At 44.3% G+C, this 19,016-nt stretch overlaps 1 protein-coding gene across 1 annotated transcript; it reads right to left on the reverse strand.

The window, feature by feature from the left end:
• Positions 1-423: 423 nt before the first annotated feature.
• AMHR2 (anti-Mullerian hormone receptor, type II) lies at positions 424-12,275 on the reverse strand. The gene is made up of 11 exons (XM_006870122.1): positions 12,227-12,275; positions 11,793-11,975; positions 11,380-11,571; positions 11,022-11,099; positions 10,699-10,820; positions 10,352-10,582; positions 2,664-2,778; positions 2,363-2,535; positions 2,032-2,179; positions 1,526-1,662; positions 424-645 (listed from the first exon to the last, which is right to left on the reverse strand). The coding sequence occupies exons 1-11, from the start codon at positions 12,273-12,275 to the stop codon at positions 424-426; spliced, it is 1,650 nt and encodes a 549-aa protein (XP_006870184.1).
• Between the last annotated feature and the right edge of the window lie 6,741 nt (positions 12,276-19,016).

Below are 19,016 nucleotides of genomic sequence, written 5' to 3' on the forward strand. Positions count from 1 at the left end.
GCAATTTCATTTTATTAGCTCTTCTGTTCCCAGTTTCCAGGATGAGATCCCACCAATTAAATGCTTCTGGAAGAAAAGAAAAAGAAGAGGGACTTAACGAGCTCAGGATCATAGGAACAGAGAGGGAGATCCCACGATGTGGATTTAGGAGAGCTGAGTATTTGTTTCCTGTGCACAACCACCCCCAGTCACTGGTCAGGACTGCAGAGGATTCGATGGTCACAGAAGGGCCCAAGGATTTGCCACTTGGCAAACCAGATAAGCATATCAATGGTGAGGCAGACCAGGCAGGCATACGACCACTGTATTTATGTCTGCATGTACACAGATTACACATAAACTGCATATTAAAACATGAAACATAGTATAGGCAGGTGAAGGATTCCTGGAGTAAGGGCCTTGCTGAACACGGCAGTGACAGACTCAGCCGAGGCCTACAGGGGGAACATGGCAGGGGGTAGGAGTTGAGGGACAGTCTTCTGGGAGGAGAGGTTGGCAGCCATGTGGACAGTCCTCTGGGCAGGGGTGGGCCTCCTGAGGATGGGCCAGGGCAGCCAGGCGCTGTTGCACACACTCAGCCGTCAGTCGTGCTTCAGGGTCTGCATCCCAACAGTCCTCTAGGAGCTCCCTCAGGCCACCAGGTTCCTGGGAAGGGTGACCAGGAGGCAGGTTTCACCCATGGATCCTGTGTGGCCCCATATTCTGGGCTTAAAGGGCATCTTCAGTGTCTACCAATCCCGTTTTCAACACTCCACTCCTGAGCTTTTCTAGAACATGCTTCACCTCCCCTGCCTTGGAGTCCAAGCCTCCTGTATCTTACTCCCTATAGCAGGCTCTTTGGGTGTTTTTTTCATCTGCGCACCATCATGCTAATTAACTTAACATGATAATGGGGAATGATTCTCCTTCCTCTCAAGCAACAAGGGTCTTAGGGAAACAATGCCTGGTCCTCTGTTATCTGACCCCAATAGATACTTGTGTACTGGAAATCTCAGACTGGTTAGCAGGGGAGTAGCATTATGTTAGGAAATTGTGCAGATCCCTGAAATTTCACAATGAGGCCACTGCTTTAACCCTTTATGGCAATGCCTGGCTTTTATTGAATCACTCGTAGAAACATGGATAGATAAGACAGAATAAGACAAAACTAGACTTGGATTTGGGGTTTCAATGTACCAGGACAGGAACTATCTTAGGGGCTGAACTCAAGTAAGGAGCAAAGTCAGGGAAAGCTTCCTGGAGAAGGGGACTAGGAAAAGGGCTAACCAAGGGTGGAGAGGACTAAGAGAGACCAGAGTAGGGCAATCAGGAGATAGGTGTCTCAGGTGCACAGAATGGTTGTGTGGGATTTAGGGTGCAAGAGGGTGAAAGGAAGTTTGAGCAAATTTGCCTGATTCTGGCTGAACGTGAGTGAAGGTGTGGTTGGAAATGAGAGAAGGTAAGAGTAGATGGGCTGGCTCTGCAGAGAAGTCCATGCCCAGCCCGACTCTCCAGGTCCCCAGCTGGCCAGCCTCAGATCTCTTACTGCGGTAAAGAAGCGCCAGGTAGGTGGGATGTAGGGGCGTCTTCTCTCCTCCACTGCCAAGGCCCATAGTTCACAGGTGGTAGGGCTGCTGCCTAGCTCTGCCTCATAGGCCAGTTGGAAAGATGATGGTCTACTGTCTGAGAGAAGGCACAGGGGATCAGAGACAGTTAGCCCTTGGGGTGCTTCCTATGTAGAGAGACAAATGGGGAGAAGGGCAGGGCTTCCTGGGAAGCAGGTCAGGACTAGGTAGGGGTAGAGTGGGTGGGTGGGGCACCACTCTCCCACCCACCCTTAAAACCTATTGCTGTGAAGTCACTTCTCCCTTATAACAACCTTATAGGAAAGAGTAGAACTCCTCCATAAAGTTCGAAAGGCTGTAAATCTCTACAGAAGCACACTGCCATAGCTTTCTCCAGTGGAGCAATTGGTAGCTTCCAGTTACCAACATTTCAGCTAGCAGAGAGCTTAACCATTGCACCAGCAGGGTTCCTTCGACTCATTCTTACCAGGCTGCAAATCTGGACAGCGGCTCAGTATTTCCCACAAGAGCAGAGCCAGAGAGTAAACATCAGCTTGCCGGAGAGCTGTGCCCCAGTCCTGTAGGTCCAGAGTCTTGTCCAAGAGCTCTGGTGCCATGTACCTGTGGGTACCAGCCTGGAGAGCAAGGTGAGGAGGACCAAGAATCACCTTCATGGCAACCCTCCCCACAATACTGGTCCATGCAACATCTCCTTGACTACAGACTCAACTAAGTCCCAGGCACGGCTGTACTGTAGCCACAGCAAGTGTCACATCTCCATCAGCATCCTGGGGCCTTTCCCCTACCAGAGTATTCACCTCCATGATGGCAGCTGGACCTTGAGGTGGAGTAGGGGTCCAGGCGGGGGGCTGAGTAAGACCAGGGAGTACCAATGCAAGGCCCAGGTCTCCAATAGCACATGATCCATCTTCCCGAATAAGCACATTTTGGCTACTAAGGTCTCGGTGGGCAATACCTGGTTTATATTGACCTATGGGAGAATCCAAGAATGAAGAGTCTCTCTTATGACCCAATCTTTCCCCTCCAACCGAAGGGAGAATCAGAAACACAGCAGTGTGGTTCCTGACTCCTTTGACTTCCTAGTCTTAGCTCACCCACCATCCTGCCAGCGTTCCTCATGGAGAAATGCCAGGCCCTGGGCCAGAGACAGTGCCATCCGCAAGGAACTACCCCAGTCACTGGTATGCTGGGTCAGGTAGTGGCACAGGGAGCCCTAGGGAGAAGCAGAGAAAAAAAGGGCACACAGAGGTGGAGGGGGCTGATCCATCCCAGGGAGCAGAGATCATGGCAGACTTCCCCCTTGCATCTCCTACAACACAGATATACTGAGCTCCAGGTCAGAGCAACAGGCTGTGGAGGAATGAGAACACGCACCCATCAGATTGACAGGAAAAATAATAAATATAGTTCAAGTGTACTGAACACTTAGTGGGCCAGGTTTTGTGCCAGTGTAGGCCTCCTATAATCCTACCAATCTACCAAGAGTACCTAGCATGTAGGTACTCTTCTCATTTTACAGATGAGTAGGTTTACAGAGATCTAAGTAAACTTGCTGGAAGTCACCTGGTGAGAGAGATATTGAGTGCGGTCCCAAACAATCTTGATTCTGGAGTCACTCCCAGTTACCCACCACACTACTGCCCCCAGAGAGCTGGAAAGAAGCAGAAAGAGAAGAGGTGCCAGCTGGGTGACAATGGGAGAATACACTGAGTGTTGTGGGACATAAACTAGGAATGACTATGTGTTTTTCCTTTGTTTTTTGTTTTAAGCTGTTTTTGAACTGGGCCTTGTGATACGTGATCAAAGAGATCAGAATTCAAGATTTTGTAGGTGGAGCAGCTGATATTACAAAAAAAAAGAGATAAAAATAAACCCCAAACAGTGAATGTTCTGTTGTGTACTTTTTTACACACAAAAGAGCCAGTTGCATTTCAGTCAGTTTCTGACTCTGGTGCCTCCATGGGATTCAGAATAGAAAAGAATACCATAGTATTTGCAATCGTCATGATCGTTCTGAAGCAGATTGCCAGGCCTTTCTTCCTAGGTACCTCTCAGTGGATTCAAACCATTCATAGCACTTAATTATTTGTACCCAGGGATTCCAGAGTAGTTCCAGGTTGACAAAGTTCAGGAAGCATCACTGCATTCAGTACTAAAATAGGTGGAAGAAATTGAACTACAGCAAAGCAAAGTAATTCAGTCAGGGTCTTCCCTATGGACAGAGAAAAAGTTCTGATGGAGGGGTGAACAGGAAGGAGGCTGAGGGGTTGCCTCTAGAGTCATACAGACCTTTAATTTTATGGATGAAATGGTGTCCCCCCAAAAATATGAGTCAATTTGAGTAAGCTATAAGCTATGATTCTCAGTGAGGTTGGTGTAGGACTGGGCAGTGTTTCATTCTGTTGTGCATAGGGTCATTATGAGTAGGTACCGAGACTCAATGGCACCTAACAACAACAATGATTCTCAGTACTGTGTAATTATTCTCCATTTTGTAATCTCATGTAATTATCCACTGTGATAAAAGTCATCACCTCTACAATGTTAATATGGAGTCCTGGTGCGTTGCTGTAGGATAAGCACGGGAGCCAAGGTCTGTTTGAACCAAAAGGTCAGTGGTTCAAACCCACCAGCTGCTCTTCAGAACTCCTCCACAGGGTAGCACTTAACAACAACAATAATGTTAATGAGGCAGGATGCAATCTACAGGATTAATTATATAGAGTCCTATTCTGAGGTATAAAAAGATTAAACAAGCAAGCAGAGAAAGGACCTACCGCCACTAAGAAAGGAGAGCCAGGAGAACCTTCCAGATCCAGGAGAAGACTGATGCCAAGACACCTGTAGATCTCCAAAGAACTCATCATTCCCATTAATTTCTATCTTCCTTCCAGATGCAGCTCAGTCATTAATTCTTAGATAAAGGCTTCCATGCCCCTCAGGCTAAGCCAAGTCTCATAATTTATTCTCTATAATAGTACTGTTATGAATTGAATTTATCTCCCTAAAACACATATCAACTTGGCTAAGTCATGATTCCCACTTTGTGTGGCTGTTCTCCATTTTATAATCTAATGTAATTATCCTATCTGTAAGAATCTTCACCTCTATGAGGCCAATTGTTCATATAAGGCTGAAGATGAAGAAAATTAAAACAAGTCCACAAGAGTCAAAATACCACCTTGAGTATAATTCCACCTGAGTTTAGAGATCTTTTTTAAGAGCAAATTTGATACATTAAACACTAATGACCAAAGAACAGAGGAGTTTGGGGAGGATAACAAGAACATCATAAATGAAGAAAGCAAAAGGTCATCAAAAAGACAGGGAAGAAAGAAAAGACTAAAATGGATATCAGAAAAACTCTGAAACTTTCTATTGAACATACAAAAGCTAAAGTGACTGGAAGAAAAAGAGTTGAATAGAACATTTCAAAATGTAGCTTGAGAAGACAAGTCAAGTATAATGAAATGTGCAAAGACCTGGAGTTAGGAAACCAAACAGAAAGAACACACTCATCATTTCTCAAGTTGATAGAACTGAAGAAAAAAATTCAAGCTTCGTGTTGAAATAGTGAAGGATTCTATTTTACAACCACGGAAACCCTACATAGGGTCGCTATGAGTCGGAACCAGCTCCATGTCACATAACCAACCAACCAATGGGTGAAATATTGAAGGACACAGAAGACATCAAAAGAAAAAAAAAATGAATACAAGGAGTCACTTTACCAAAAAGAATTGGTCGATGTTCAACCATTTCAAGAGGCAGCATATGATCAAGAACCAATACTACTGAAGGAAGAAATCCAAGCTGGTGAAAACAAGGCTCTAGGAATTGACAGAATACTAACCGAAATTGTCCAACAAACTGATACAGTGCTGGAGGCACTCACCCATCTATGCCAAGAAATTTGGAAGACAGCAACCTGGCTAGCCAATTGGAAGAGCTCCATATTTGTGCCTATTCCAAAGAACAGTGACCCAATAACATGCAGAAACCATCAAGCAATATCAATATCATATGCAAGTAAAATTTTGCTGAAGATAATTTAAAAATGGTTGCAGCGTACATCCACAGGGAAATGCCAAGAATTCAAGCTGGATTCAGAAGAGGATGTGGAATGAAGGATATCATTGCTGATGTCAGATGGATTTTGACTGACAGCAGAGAATACCAAAAAGAAGTTTCTTAAAACATAAAGACTTGTGCTTTATTGACTGTGCAAAGGCATTTGACTATGTGGAGCAGAGCAAACTATGGATAACATTGTAGAGAATAGCAATTTCAGGACACTTAATTGGACTCAAGGGAACACTGAATGGTTTAAAATTCAGAAAGGTGTGAGACAAGGTTGTATTCTTTCACCATACGTATTCAACCTGTATGCTGAGCAAATCATCCGAGAAGCTGGGTTATATGAAGAAAAACGTGGCATCAGGATTAGAGGAAGACTCATTAATAACCTGCGATATGCAGATGATACAACCTAGCTTGCTGAAAGTGAAGAGGACTTAAAACATTTACTGATGAAGATCAAAGGGCACAGACTTAGGTATGGATTATATCTCAATGTAAAGAAAACAAAAATCCTCACCACTGGACCAATAAACAACATTCTTAACAATGGAGAAAAGATTGAAAATTGCCAAGGATCAACTATCAACACTCATGGAAGCAGCAGTCAAGAAATCAGAGGACGTATTGCATTAGGCAAATCTGCTTTATAAGACCTTTTAAAGTGTTGAAGAGCAAAGATGTCAGCTTGAAGACTAAGGTGCGCCTGACCCAAGCCATGGTATTTTCAATAACCTTATATGAGTGCGAAAGCTAGACAGTGAATAAGGAAGACCATAGAAGAATTGATGTTTTTGAGTTATGATATTGGAGGAGAATATTGAAAGTGCCATGGGCTGCCCATAGAACCAACAGATCTGTGTTGGACGAAGTGCAGCCAGCGTGCTCCTTGGAGGCCAAGATGGCCAAACTTCGTCTCTCATGCTTCAGACATACTGTCAGGAGGGACCAGTTTCTGGAGAAGGATATCATGTTTGGTATGGTGGAGGGTCAGAGAAAAACAGGAAGACCCCCCCAGTGAGATGGATTGGCCAAGTGGCAGCATCAATAGGCTGAAGTGTGGCAATGATAGTGAGGTTGGCCCAGGATCGGGCAGTGTTTCATTCTGCTGTGCATAAGGTCGCTATGAGTCCGTACCAACTCAATGGCACCTAACAACAAGAACAATTGGACTCAAGAGGCAGTAGTTAGAAAAGAACAAGGGCACACTGAACGGTTTAAAATCAGGAAAGGTATGTGCCAGGGTTGTATACTTTTACCATACTTATCCAATCTGTTTCCTAAACAAATAATCTGAGAAGTTGGATTATATGAAGAAGAATATAGCATTAGGATTGACGACTCATTAATAACCTGCGATGTGCAGATGACACAACTTTGCTTGCTGGAAGTGAAGAATACTTGAAATACTGAAGATCAAAGACTACAGCCTTCAGTATGGATTGCACCTCAGTGTAAAGAAAACAAAAATACAACTGAACCAAAAAATATCATGATAAATGGAGAAAAGACTCATTTTGCTTGGATTCATAATCAATGCTCATGGAAGCAGCAGTTAAGAAATTAAACAATGTACTGCATTAGGCAAATCTGCTCCAAAAGACCTCTTTAAAGTGTTAAAGAGCAAAGATGTCAATCTGAGGACTAAGGTGCACTTAACCCAAGGCATGGGCCCTGGTGTGGATAAGCAATGGACTTGCAACTGCAAGGTCAGCAGTTTAAATCTGCCAGTCACTCTCAGAAACACTATACAGTGTTGCTATGAGTTGGAACTAACTTGATGGCATATAACAACAGCAATTCAAGCCATGATATTTTCAACCACCTCATATACATATAAAAGTTGGACAACGAATAAGGAAGACCAAAGAAGAATCCATGCATTTGAATTATTATGTTGTCAAAGAATATTGAAAGTATCCCTCTCTCTATGTCCTCAACAAAGGAGATTGATGACCTTTGATAATGTGGGTGGCCTCATCCAATCAGTTGAAGGCTTCAAAAGCAAGAATTGAAGCTTCCCAGAGAATAAAAGCATTCATTCAGCCTCAAGGCTACAAGATCAACTCTTGTCTGCATTTCCAAACTGCCAGTTTGCCCTATGATTTTTACAGCTTCCATATGCGCTAATCCCCATGAACCAATCCATGTGAGTCAATTCTCTGGGAAGACCTGGTTAATATAATACCCAAGTCCAAATTTGTAACTCCCTCCATTAATTTGAGAAATGTTTATTTATTTTACTTTACACAACAGAAATTTATTGTGTCATAAATCTGTAGAAGTCTGAATTTAGGTTGTCTGTCTATACTCAGAGATGATGCTTCCTTATCTCTTACAATTTGTGGTAGCCCTTGGTGCTTGTCATTTTCTGGCTTTTAGATGCATCCTCACCTGGTGACTTTGTTCCTGTATGTCTCTCCATGTCTGTTTGTCTCTTCTATATGGAAACCCTGTACAGGGTCGCTATGGGTCGGAACCGACTCGATGGCACTTAACAACAACAACAACAATATAAGACATTACTCATAAGGAGTTAGGAACCACCTTACTCTGTTATGGCCTCCACAATTTAACCAGTAACACCTTCAAGGAAATAATAAACATCTTCAAGGTCACAATCACAGGTTTAGGGATTAGGGTTTTAACTTATCTTTCTAGGGGACACAATTCAATGTACAATAGGAAGGGGCTTCAAAAGGCTCATGGAACAATTCCATTATCTTTTAATTCCACTTTTTCATGCTTTGAAGCCCTCTCATATATGATTTTGAACATCTTTGTATACATTTCTTTATAATCTGTATTTCTTTTTAGTGAGATGTCTCTTCATATCTTTGGCTCATGTTATTTTTGTTTCTGTAGTGAATTGGTGGAACTCTCACCAAATGACTCATTTTCTGATGAGTCTGAATAAGGTGGGAGAAAATACTGACAAGATAACATGATTCAGCTGTGCATGTTAACAGAGTTAAGTGTAATTGTGAAAACTTGGAACTCTAATGTGGTTTAAAATGAGCCATCTCAGAAGCAGGAGAGGAGATTCAAAGAAGAAGAGTGTGTCCTTGGACCCTGAGAGAGATTCTATGCATTGAATTTCCTTGACCCAGGGACAGGAAGTTGTTACCGCAGAGGAAGAGCAGCAGCAACAGAACCAAGCATCAGAGCATAAGACAGCGCACTAGACTGCCCATCCCACGGAGCAAGTACAGCTGAGTGACTTTGAGCAGGAAGCTGCTTGTAGAGTGGGGTGCCTCCAAGCACTTAAATGGGTGAGCTAACTTGGCTGAGTGCCTTCAGGCTGAGGCTTACAGTGGAGTGGTGTGCCCTATGGGCATTTATCAACAGCTGATTGGACCAACTGTGCCCTGAGCATTTCTGAACCCAATTTGTAACCTGTTAAATTCCAATTAACCTGTTAACTTCCAATAAACCCCATAACTCTGAGTACAAAAAAAAAAAAGAATATTGAAAGTACCATGGGCTGCCAGAAGAACCAACAAACCTGTCCTGGAGGAATAGCCAGAATGCTCTTTAGAAGCAAGGATGATGAGACTCCCTCTCTCATACTTTGGACATGTCAGGAAGGACCAGTCCCTAGAGAAGGACATCATGCTTGGTAAAATGGAGGGTCATCGAAAAAAAGAAAGAGCCTCAACAAGATGGATGGGCACAGTGGCAGCAACAATGGGTTCAAATATTACAATTTCATTTGTAATGTTTGTTTCATTTTGTTGTGCACAGGGTTAACTATGAGTCAGAACTGACTTAATGGCACCTAACAGCAACCACACGATGTTAATGAGGCAGGATTAGAGAGAAGCAGTTGTGTGATAAAGCAAGATGCAATCTACAAGATTAGGCTGTGTCTTGAATCAGTCTCTTTTGAGATATAAAAGATTAAACAAGTGAGCAGAGATACAGGCACCTGACTACCACCAAGAAAGAAGAGCCAGGAGTGGAGGGTGTCTTTTGGACCCAGGGTCTCTGCAAATAAGAACCTTCTAGACTCATGTGAAGATTGATGTCAAACACATATAGGTCTCCAAAGAACTTGAGGCTCACAGATGTTGAAAGGAGCCAAGAACCTTTCCCAGAGCTGACAGAGAGAGAAGCCTTCCCCTAGAGTTGTCAGGCACTCCGAGGAGTTGGTACTTCTAGTCCCCTAGACTGTGAGAGAATACATTTCTGTTTGTTAAAGTCATCCACTTGTGGTGTTCATTTTAGCAGCACGAGAGAACAAAGACAGGTAGCATGGCCCTTTCTTTTGTAGTGCTTAGCACAGTTGACATTTTACATATTTTTTTGTGCTTACTTAGTCCATTTCTGTCTTTCCTACTAGTCTATAACATCGGTAAATACAGGGACTGCCTGTGTTTTTCCCACAACTTAACACAGATATTGACACATACCTTGTAAATATTTGTTCAATGAATATATGAATGAGTTTGGTGGGCTAAACCTGTAGGTATTTCTTTAACAATGGCTTTCTTTAAGGTTAGGAATATTAATTGTTTTAATTTCTCCATTTCTTTATCTATAAAAACATTAATGTATACTGTTTTTGGCTTTAATGTTTTAGAGACGAGAAAAATCTAAGACAGAAAAATAAACATGGACAGGCCCCGCATCAGTGTAGGACTCCCCCCACACACACATGTGCATTCCTGCCCCGCCATGCACATATATGTACATTCTTAGCTCCTTACCTTGGGATGCAGCTCCAGCACCAGTAGGGGCCCACCTGGCGAGGGGCCAGGGCTCCCCTTGCTGGCAGTGATAAAGCGGACAATGTGCTGATGCTTTAGGCCTGGCAGCTCATACAGTGCTCGCTCAGTTCGGAACTGGGACACAGCCCTTGGAGGAAACACCTTGATAGCTACCGGCTCCCCGTGCAGTCGTCCAGCCCATACCACAGCGTGGCCTCCTTCCCGCAAGACCTGGTGGGGACATGGTGCTGGGTTTGTGGCCTCTGACTTAGTGCCAGGGCCAAACTTCTTCACCCAATAACCTCCACAAGCACCGGGTGGGGAGCCTTTCCCTCCCTCCTGGGCACCTGGGAGAAGCACAGCTCTGGCAGCTCTGGCAGCTCCGGCAGCTCCTCACTCCAGTCTCTGCCTAAAGCTGGTTCTGGCTCTGGCCCCCCTCGAACTCTGCAGGCCTTTCGCTGTAACAGGCCTGGAGTAGAGAAGGACCTCAGTCGGGGTCAGGGTGCATAGGTGCGGGAACAGGGAAGGGGAATTGGTGGAAAGGGAGTTTTTGAGAGGTAATAAGGTCAGATAGAAATCCCAGGGTCATGGAGTCAGGGGATCCTGGAGTGGGTCAGGGCTTTGGTGAAGTATTGTGGGGTCACAAGGGAGGGATGGGGCAGGTTAATACTCAAGATAATGCTACCCAGAAGTAGCAGGAAGAGGAGGAACAGCCCCAGCAGCACCAGCGCCATCCAGATGGACTCGCCTGGACATCAAAGCAAGAACGCAGGCTGGTGAATCCGGCTTCAAACCCTCCCACAGCTCTTCTCCCCTTCTTCAGAGCGCTTGCTTCTTGACCCACCCCCGTCCTGGTCACAAGCCCCCATATCTCCCGGTCACCAGGGCAACCAACTTCTCAAGGCCAGGAAAGGGAAACATGGGAAACATGGGATGGGGGAAGGGTGAGAACTGGCCCTTGGTTCTACCGCTTGTCCTAACCTGGGCCCTAGCCCCTACTCAACTCCAACACCCACGAGGATGACTACCTGGGGTAGTCTGGGGACCCTGGGAACCAGGAGTCCCAGAGCTCCCTGGAGGAGGCAGATGACTGTAATTGGCATTGCAGAAGTCAGTGCCACAGGAGCAGGTGAAGAGAATGGAGCCAGGGCTGGGGTGAGCTCTGGGAGTTGGGTCACAATGGGGAGATTCACAGCCTGGCTCATCACTGTCTCGACATCCTGATGGTGTGGGATTAAGGGGAGAGTGAGAAAGAGTAATGGCGTCCGGGCACAGAGAAGAATCAATTTTTCCCCTGTCAGAGGCATCCTTACCATCTTATACAGGCCTTTCCTTCCCTCCACACATTCCACTCTCCCCTTCCCCCTCAGCTGCCACCACCCACCCAAAGATGTACCTGTATCCCACCATGACTATCAACTGCCTTATACTTTGCATTCACCTTGCATCTCCACCTGTGCCTGGTCTTGGGTCAGATTCCAGATCCCAAAGCAGCAGTGACTGTAGAGGCAGCGGATAACCCTGGGGGACCCTGGTCCTGCACCTAGCAGCTCCCCCAGTGTCTTTGTGCTTCCCCGAACTCTGGGGGCTTCAAAGAACACACAGGCCCGCCTGCTTGGGGGTGCTGCAGCCCAGGGTGGGAAAAAGAGAGGTTCAAGATGCGAGTGAGTGCACGGACAAAAACCGGCAGCCCAAAAGAAAGGCCAGACTTTTTATATCCCAGGGTCAGCCTTTAAAGCCACAGAAGCAAATGGGGTCAGCAGAGGCCTGGAACCTGACCCCCCCACCCAGCTCACCACCCTTAGCTGCTACTTCAGTGGCCCTTTCCCTCACTAGGTGGGTAGAGAGAATCTGCCCCTCCCTGTAGACACTTACATTGCACAGCTGCGGGAAGCAGTACCCAAAGTCCCAGCGTCCCCAGCATCTTGCTGAAGGATGGCCGCAGGAGAAGAACAGATGCCTTCTCAGAGTTTCCTTCAGATACTGGGCTTTGTGGGCCTTTGGATCCCTCAGTTCCCAACTTTCCCCAACCCTCTCTCCTATCCTTGTGTCTGTGGGGGAGACGACTGCTGTGGGGGAGAGGGTGGTTGTGGGGAAAAGCAAAGAAGAAAAGGGAGGAGCAGAGAACCAATCTCATAACCTCCAGCTTCTTCAATCACCTCCTCTTTTCTCTGAATAGCCAGAGGAGGGGGCCGATGAGAAACCAGTGATGCCTGAATTCAAACCTCGGCCCTCTGATGATCCTGAAAAAAGGTGCCGGACCCTGTTAGTCCTTCTCAGTCTGGAAACCTAAATTTGTTCAAGTGCTCAGAGCCATTCAGTAGTACCCAAAATTCCTTCTAGCCTACAGTTTCAGGATTTGGATCTCCAGCCCTCTGGACAGAGAGAGGCACACAACCCTTCACAGTCCATAATTAAAATTAGCTTCATTTTCCAAATTCAGAATCAGAAAGTATTTATATAAAATTTCTCAGAGTTTAATAATCTCACTGAGAAAGGTCATGAAGGTAAATTTTGTGTCATGTACATTTTATTATAATACAAAAAAATACATTGAGTCCACACACTGAACAAAACACCATTATTGAAGAAGTGACAAGCTTTAAAAAATTTTTTTAATTGAGCACCTACTCTATGTTAGGGCACAGTTGGTGCTATGCATTTTACAATTCTCCCACTGAGATACTTATTATCTTCATTTTAAAGATATGTATGTTCAATTTAGGTAACTTGTCCAAAGTCACTATGCTAGAAAGGTACAGAGAGAGCTGGGATTTGAACCTCCAGGAGCTCTGACAATGGTTAAGTACTTATCAATTCCTCTATTGATTGGCATTTAGTCTGTCTCCATCTTTTTGCTATTGTGCATAGTGCTGTGATGAACTTAGGTGTGCATATATCTATTCGTGTCATGGCTCTTTTTTTTAAGGCTATATACCAAGTAGAGGGATTGCTGGGTTATATGGTATTTCTATTTCCAACGTTTGGAGGAAGCACCATATAGGTCTCCACAATGGCAAAGCTTTTTTTTCAGTGTATATATTTTAAGGTACCCCAGCTGCTCCTAGGAAACCCTATACAGGGTCGCTATGGGTCAGAACTGACTCGACAGCACTTCACAACAACAATAACAACAAGACTGAGGGAGTCCTGGTGTGGTGCTGTAGGTTAATGCGCCAGACTATAAAGCCGTTTGAACTGAAAGGTTGCTGGTTCAAGCTTACCAGCTGTTCCTCGGAAACCCTATACAGGGTCGCTATGGGTTGGAATTTACTAGACGGCACTTAACAACAACAACAAAGGATGTATATGTGTGTGTGTGTGTGTGTGTGTATAGTCCTGATGTGGTGCTATGGGATAAAGCACTAGACCACAAGGTCAGTTTGAACAGTATACATATATACGTATATCTATTGGAATCCTATGTTAATGCACTGGACTGCAAGGTCCGGAGTTCAAGCTCACCAATCACGCCTCGGAAACACTATACAGGGTTGCTATGAATCCAAACGGACTCAACGGCACTTAACAACAACAACGTATATACATTAGGAGTCCTGGTGTGCTGTAGGATTAAAGCACTGGACTGCAAGGTTGGTTTGAATCACAAGGTTGGTGGTTCAAACTAACCAGCCACTCCTTGGAAACCCTATATAAGGTTACTATGAGTCGTAAACAACTCGACAGCATTTAGCAACAACATATATGTATGTGTATATATATATATGTGTGTGTGTGTGTGTGTACATATATATAATATATATGTGTATATATACACACTGCTGTTGTTAACATATATATATATATATACACACATATATGTGTGTGTATATATATATATATATAATCTGGTAGCATAGTGGTTACAAATCGGGCTGCCAACCCGAAACTACCAGCTGTTCCTCAGGAGAAAGGCTTTCTGCTCCCGTAAAGATTTGCAGCCTCAGAAACCCTGTGCAGGCTCACTATGAGTAGGAACTGACTCCACTGTACTTAACAACAATAAATTATATATATACATGGGGGCCATGGTATTGCAATGGATTCTTGACCAACCACCCCTCAGAATCAACTTGATGGCACTTAACATCAATGTGTGTATTGTTGTATTGTATATATATATATATATATATATACACACATATATATATATATGTGTGTGTGTATGTTAAGTGCAGTCGAGTCGTGTATATATCTGTTGTTAAGTGCCATCAACTCATATACATGGAGTTGTCCTGGTAGTAAAATCGATTATGGATTATGAGTTGGGCTGCTAACCACAAAGTCGGCAGTTCAAATCTACCAGTTGATCCTCAGGAGAAAGATGAGGCTTTCTTCTCTAAAGATTTACAGCCTTAGAAACCCTATGTAGGGTTGCTATGAGTTGGAACCAAGTCAGTGGCGTCCAACCACCACCACCACCTATCTATAGCTATATATGGAGTCCTGGTGTGGTGCTGCAGGTTAATGTGCTTGACTGCTAGGTTGGTTTGAACTTCGAGGTTGGTGGTTCAAGCTTACCAGCCACTCCGTGGAAACCCTATAGAGGGTCGCTATGAGTCAGAACCAACTCAATGATACTTAACAACAACAACAATCTCTAATATCTCTCTATCTATACATATATATACATATGTTAAGTGATGTCGAGTCAATTCCAACCCATAGCGACCTATATAGGGTTTCTGAGGAGCAGCTGGTGACCTTGAACCGCCAACCCTGAAGTTCAAATGCCTTTGCGGTCTGGCACATTAACCCACAGTGCCACACCAGGACTTTATAGATATAGATATGGAGTCCTGGTATGTGCTTGACTGCTAACCACAGGTTGACGGTTCATCCCACCAGCTGTTCATTGGAAACCCTACACAGGGTCAGTATGAGTCAGAAACAATACGATGGCACTTAACAACTATATATATATATATATATATATATATATATATATATATTATATATACATACACATACACATATATATATATTATATATGTTGTTGTTGTTGTTAAGTGCCGTCGAGTCGGTTCCGACCCATAGCGACCCTGTACAGGGTTTCCGAGGGTGTAAATCCTTACGGGAGTAGAAAGCCTCATCTTTCTCCCGCGGAGCGGCTGGTAGTTTCGAACCGCTGACCTTAAGGTTCGCAGCCCGATTCGTAACCACTACGCTACCAGAGCTCCTTATATATTATATATACATATACACATATGGAGTGCTGATGTGGCGCTGTGGGTTAATGTGCTGGACTGCAAAATCCATTTGAACTGCAAGGTCAGCGGTTCTAGCTCACCAATCGCTCCTATACAGAGTTGCTATGGGTCAGAACTGACTCAACAACATTTAACAACAATATATAGATATATAAAGGAGCTCTGATAGCGAAGTGGTTATGAGTCGGGCTGCGAGCCTCAGGGTCAGCAGTTTGAAACTACCAGCTGTTCCACGGGAGAAAGATGAGGCTTTCTACTCCCGTAAAGATTTACATCCTCAGAAACCCTGTACAGGGTCACTATGAGTCGGAACCGACTCCACGGTATATAACAACAACAACATACTGGAGTCATGGTGTGGAGCTGGATTGCTAACTGAAATGTTGGGAGTTCAAACTCACCAGCCACTCCTCGGAAACCCTATACAGGGTCGCTATGGCTCAGAACTGACTCGACGGCACAACCACCATCACCTGCTGCTGCTGCTGCTGCTGCTGGTAGTGTACCATGGAGTCAGTTCTGACTCATAGCGACCCTGCACAGGGTTTCTAAGATTGGGTTTATTAGAAAGGGAGGGTACAGTTCAGAATACCACCACCAGAGGTCAGCATATATAGGAGAAACTAAAGTGAGGGAGCAGAACACACATCCTGTGATGACTAATATACAAGGTGTCTTCATAAAATTCCTTCATCTTTTCATTCCATTTTTCCATGAGCTTTGTAAAGACCCCTTCCCCATACATACTACACCTCCATGTGTATTAAGCTGGACTATGAAATGTGAAGGGAGGACATAGGGTGTGTAGAGAGAATATCCCCATGGAGATGGAAGGTCTACGACTTGTGCTGCTTCCCCAGTATAAGCAGCAAGTTAACAGGTAACCATTTCCACATCTGTGAGCAACTGTTCCTGTGAGGATTAGAGTCAGCTTTTTATCTCCTAGCTTTTTATCCTCCTCATGGCTGTCTGGAAATCCTTTCCAGGAATGAACTGGTTTGGACCAGGCACTGACTACTAACTCTGATTCTGGGGCCTTTCTCCTGGGGGAACCTACATGAAAGGAGAGGGTAAAAGTTACAGTAGTTGTGAAGCAGCAGTTGGAGGAATCACCAGGCTTAAGGACAGATGGACTGCTGCCTATCTTTCCTTAGGCCCTTTTAGGAGTCTGAAGGTCCCTGACTATAAGGTGGAATGTTGCACTCAGTTCTGGTTATCTTTCTTTGCCAGTTCCCTGATCAGATATGTCTGGGGACAAGGAGGAGTGGAAGGATAAATAGTTTCTTGTGTCTGCAGTATCTCAAGAGACTTTATCTCCTTCAGAGTGGCAGGCAGGAAGTCGGTCTTAACCCATGGTCTTGGATAACCTCCCCTCTCAGAGACATTCCAGCCAGGTTTATGGGGACTACACCTGCTGTGGGTGGTCAGGGCCTAAAATTGAGGTGGTGATAGAAGGGTAAAAGCTGAGAGAGCTGCATAAGAATAAAGGCTTCCTGGACTCCATCTACACATGGATCTTCATTTTAAGAAGTTGCCACCAATCAGTTCTGACTCATGACAATCCCTGGTGTGTCAGAGTAGAAATATATTTTCTATGACTTTTTTTTGGGAAGTACATCATCAGGCTTTTCTTCCCAGTTGCTTCCAAATGGATTCTAACCTCCACCCTTTCAGTTAGCATCTGAGCAAGTTAGCCATTTGCATTACCCAGGAGTCTTCATTGTTGTTGTTAAGTGCTGTCCAGTCAATTGCGACTCATAATGACCCTGTAAGGCATTTCCAAGGAGCAGCTGGTGGGTTTGAACAGCCGAACTTGTGGTTCACACTCCAGTGCTTTCCTATAGTGCCACACCAGGAGTCCAGAAATCGTTGTTGTTAAGTGCCATCCTTAAGTCGGTTTCAATCCATAGTGACCCTGTATAGGGTTTTTAAGGAGTGGCTGGTGAGTTTGAACCACCAACCTTTTGGTTCAAACCGACTTTGCAGTCCAGCACGTTAACCCAAAGTGCTTCATCAGGAATCACTGTTGTTGTTTAGTGCCGTCATAATGACCCTGTATAGGGTTTCCAAGGAGCAGCTGGTGAGCTTGAAGCGCCGACCTTGCAGTTTAAACGGCTTTGCAGTCTGGTGCATTAACCCACAGCATCACAGGAATCATTAAGGTTCCCAATTCAAGTCTGAAGTGGCCCAATCATTGATGTTTGGCCCCAGTGACAATAGGGAAGCAGTGAATAGATTGTTCATTCAATTTAGCAAATATCGCCTAGTTCCAGCCTGAATAAGGTATTTTATTAGGTCTCTGCATATCAGAAACTCAGAGTCTAGGAAAGCAGGTAGGTTTATCAGCAAGTAACTAGAAAATTCTGTGTCTGCCTACAGGACAGAAGGCAAAGGAAGGAAGATGCAGAGGGTTTCATAGAGAAAAGGATACTAAGATTATGCCTCACAGGTAAACATATGACGTAAGTCTCATAGGAGGAGGTTGGCTGTTCTAGGCAGAGGGACCAGCAAGAATAAATGCAGAGTTGTGACCACAAAGTGCGGTTTGGTTTGGGGAAATGCCGAAGAGGGGTAGTGAACAGGGGAAATCAGTACATAAGTCAGAAAATTACCTTAGAAAGGTAGACTAGAATCAGATAGAAAAGGCCTTCAGTTCTTTATCAAGGAGTTTAGCCTTTTCCTAAAAGTAAAGGATTTCAGGCACAGGTCTGGTGGCAGTGTTGAAGTTGTATAAGTGGGGCTCAGGAAGACTAAAAGCAGGGAGATCAATAACAAGACCTAACCAGGAGATTTGGTGTGTCACTGTAGGATAAGCATTGGACTGTTAACTGCAAGATCAGTGGTTCAAACCCCTTGGAATCTTTATACAGGGTTATATGAGTCAGAACAGACTTGATAACACTTAACAACAAAGAAGCAGCAACCAAGGTAAGTACTAGACTGTGGAAATAAAACTTAAAAGGGAAAATTTGAGATACAACATTTAAGTAGAACTGACAGCATTTGGAAATCAAATGTGAGAAAACTCAGATGATTTTAAGGTTTCAAGTATGAGTAATCAAGGAGGGGTGGTGGTGGTGTGCCGTGGATTTGGTTCCGACTCATAGTGACCCCACTGAGGGTTCCTGAGGCTGTAAATCTTTACGGGAGCAGAAAGCCTCATCTTTCTTCCAATCGTGGAACAATTGGTAGTTTTGAACTGCTGACTTTGAGGTTAGCAGCCTGACTCGTAACCACTATACTACCAAAGCTCCTGATCAAGGGGTAAGTAACACTTTTGAGGGAAATGAGGAACATAAAGGATTACTTACTCTTTTCACATACAGAGTTTGAAGAACCTGCGTTTGCTGATGGGCAACAATTTAAAATGAAGAGAAACAGCTGTAAACATCCATTGAAAATTGGAACATGGAATGTATGAAGTATGAATCTGGGAAAATTGGAAGTTGTCAAAA

Source organism: Chrysochloris asiatica, unplaced genomic scaffold, assembly GCF_000296735.1.
Source record: "Chrysochloris asiatica unplaced genomic scaffold, ChrAsi1.0 scaffold00138, whole genome shotgun sequence".
In the NCBI taxonomy this organism is placed as follows: domain Eukaryota; kingdom Metazoa; phylum Chordata; class Mammalia; order Afrosoricida; family Chrysochloridae; genus Chrysochloris; species Chrysochloris asiatica.

Bases quoted from the DNA above. Each gene is read 5' to 3' on its own strand.
- AMHR2 (XM_006870122.1), bottom strand. From the start codon at position 12,275: ATGCTGGGGACGCTGGGACTTTGGGTACTGCTTCCCGCAGCTGTGCAA. The intron at 11,976-12,226 runs GTAAGTGTCTAC...CCTGGGCTGCAG, and splicing joins GCTTCCCGCAGCTGTGCAAT to CACCCCCAAGCAGGCGGGCC. The intron at 11,100-11,379 runs GTAGTCATCCTC...TTTGATGTCCAG, and splicing joins GGGTCCCCAGACTACCCCAG to GCGAGTCCATCTGGATGGCG.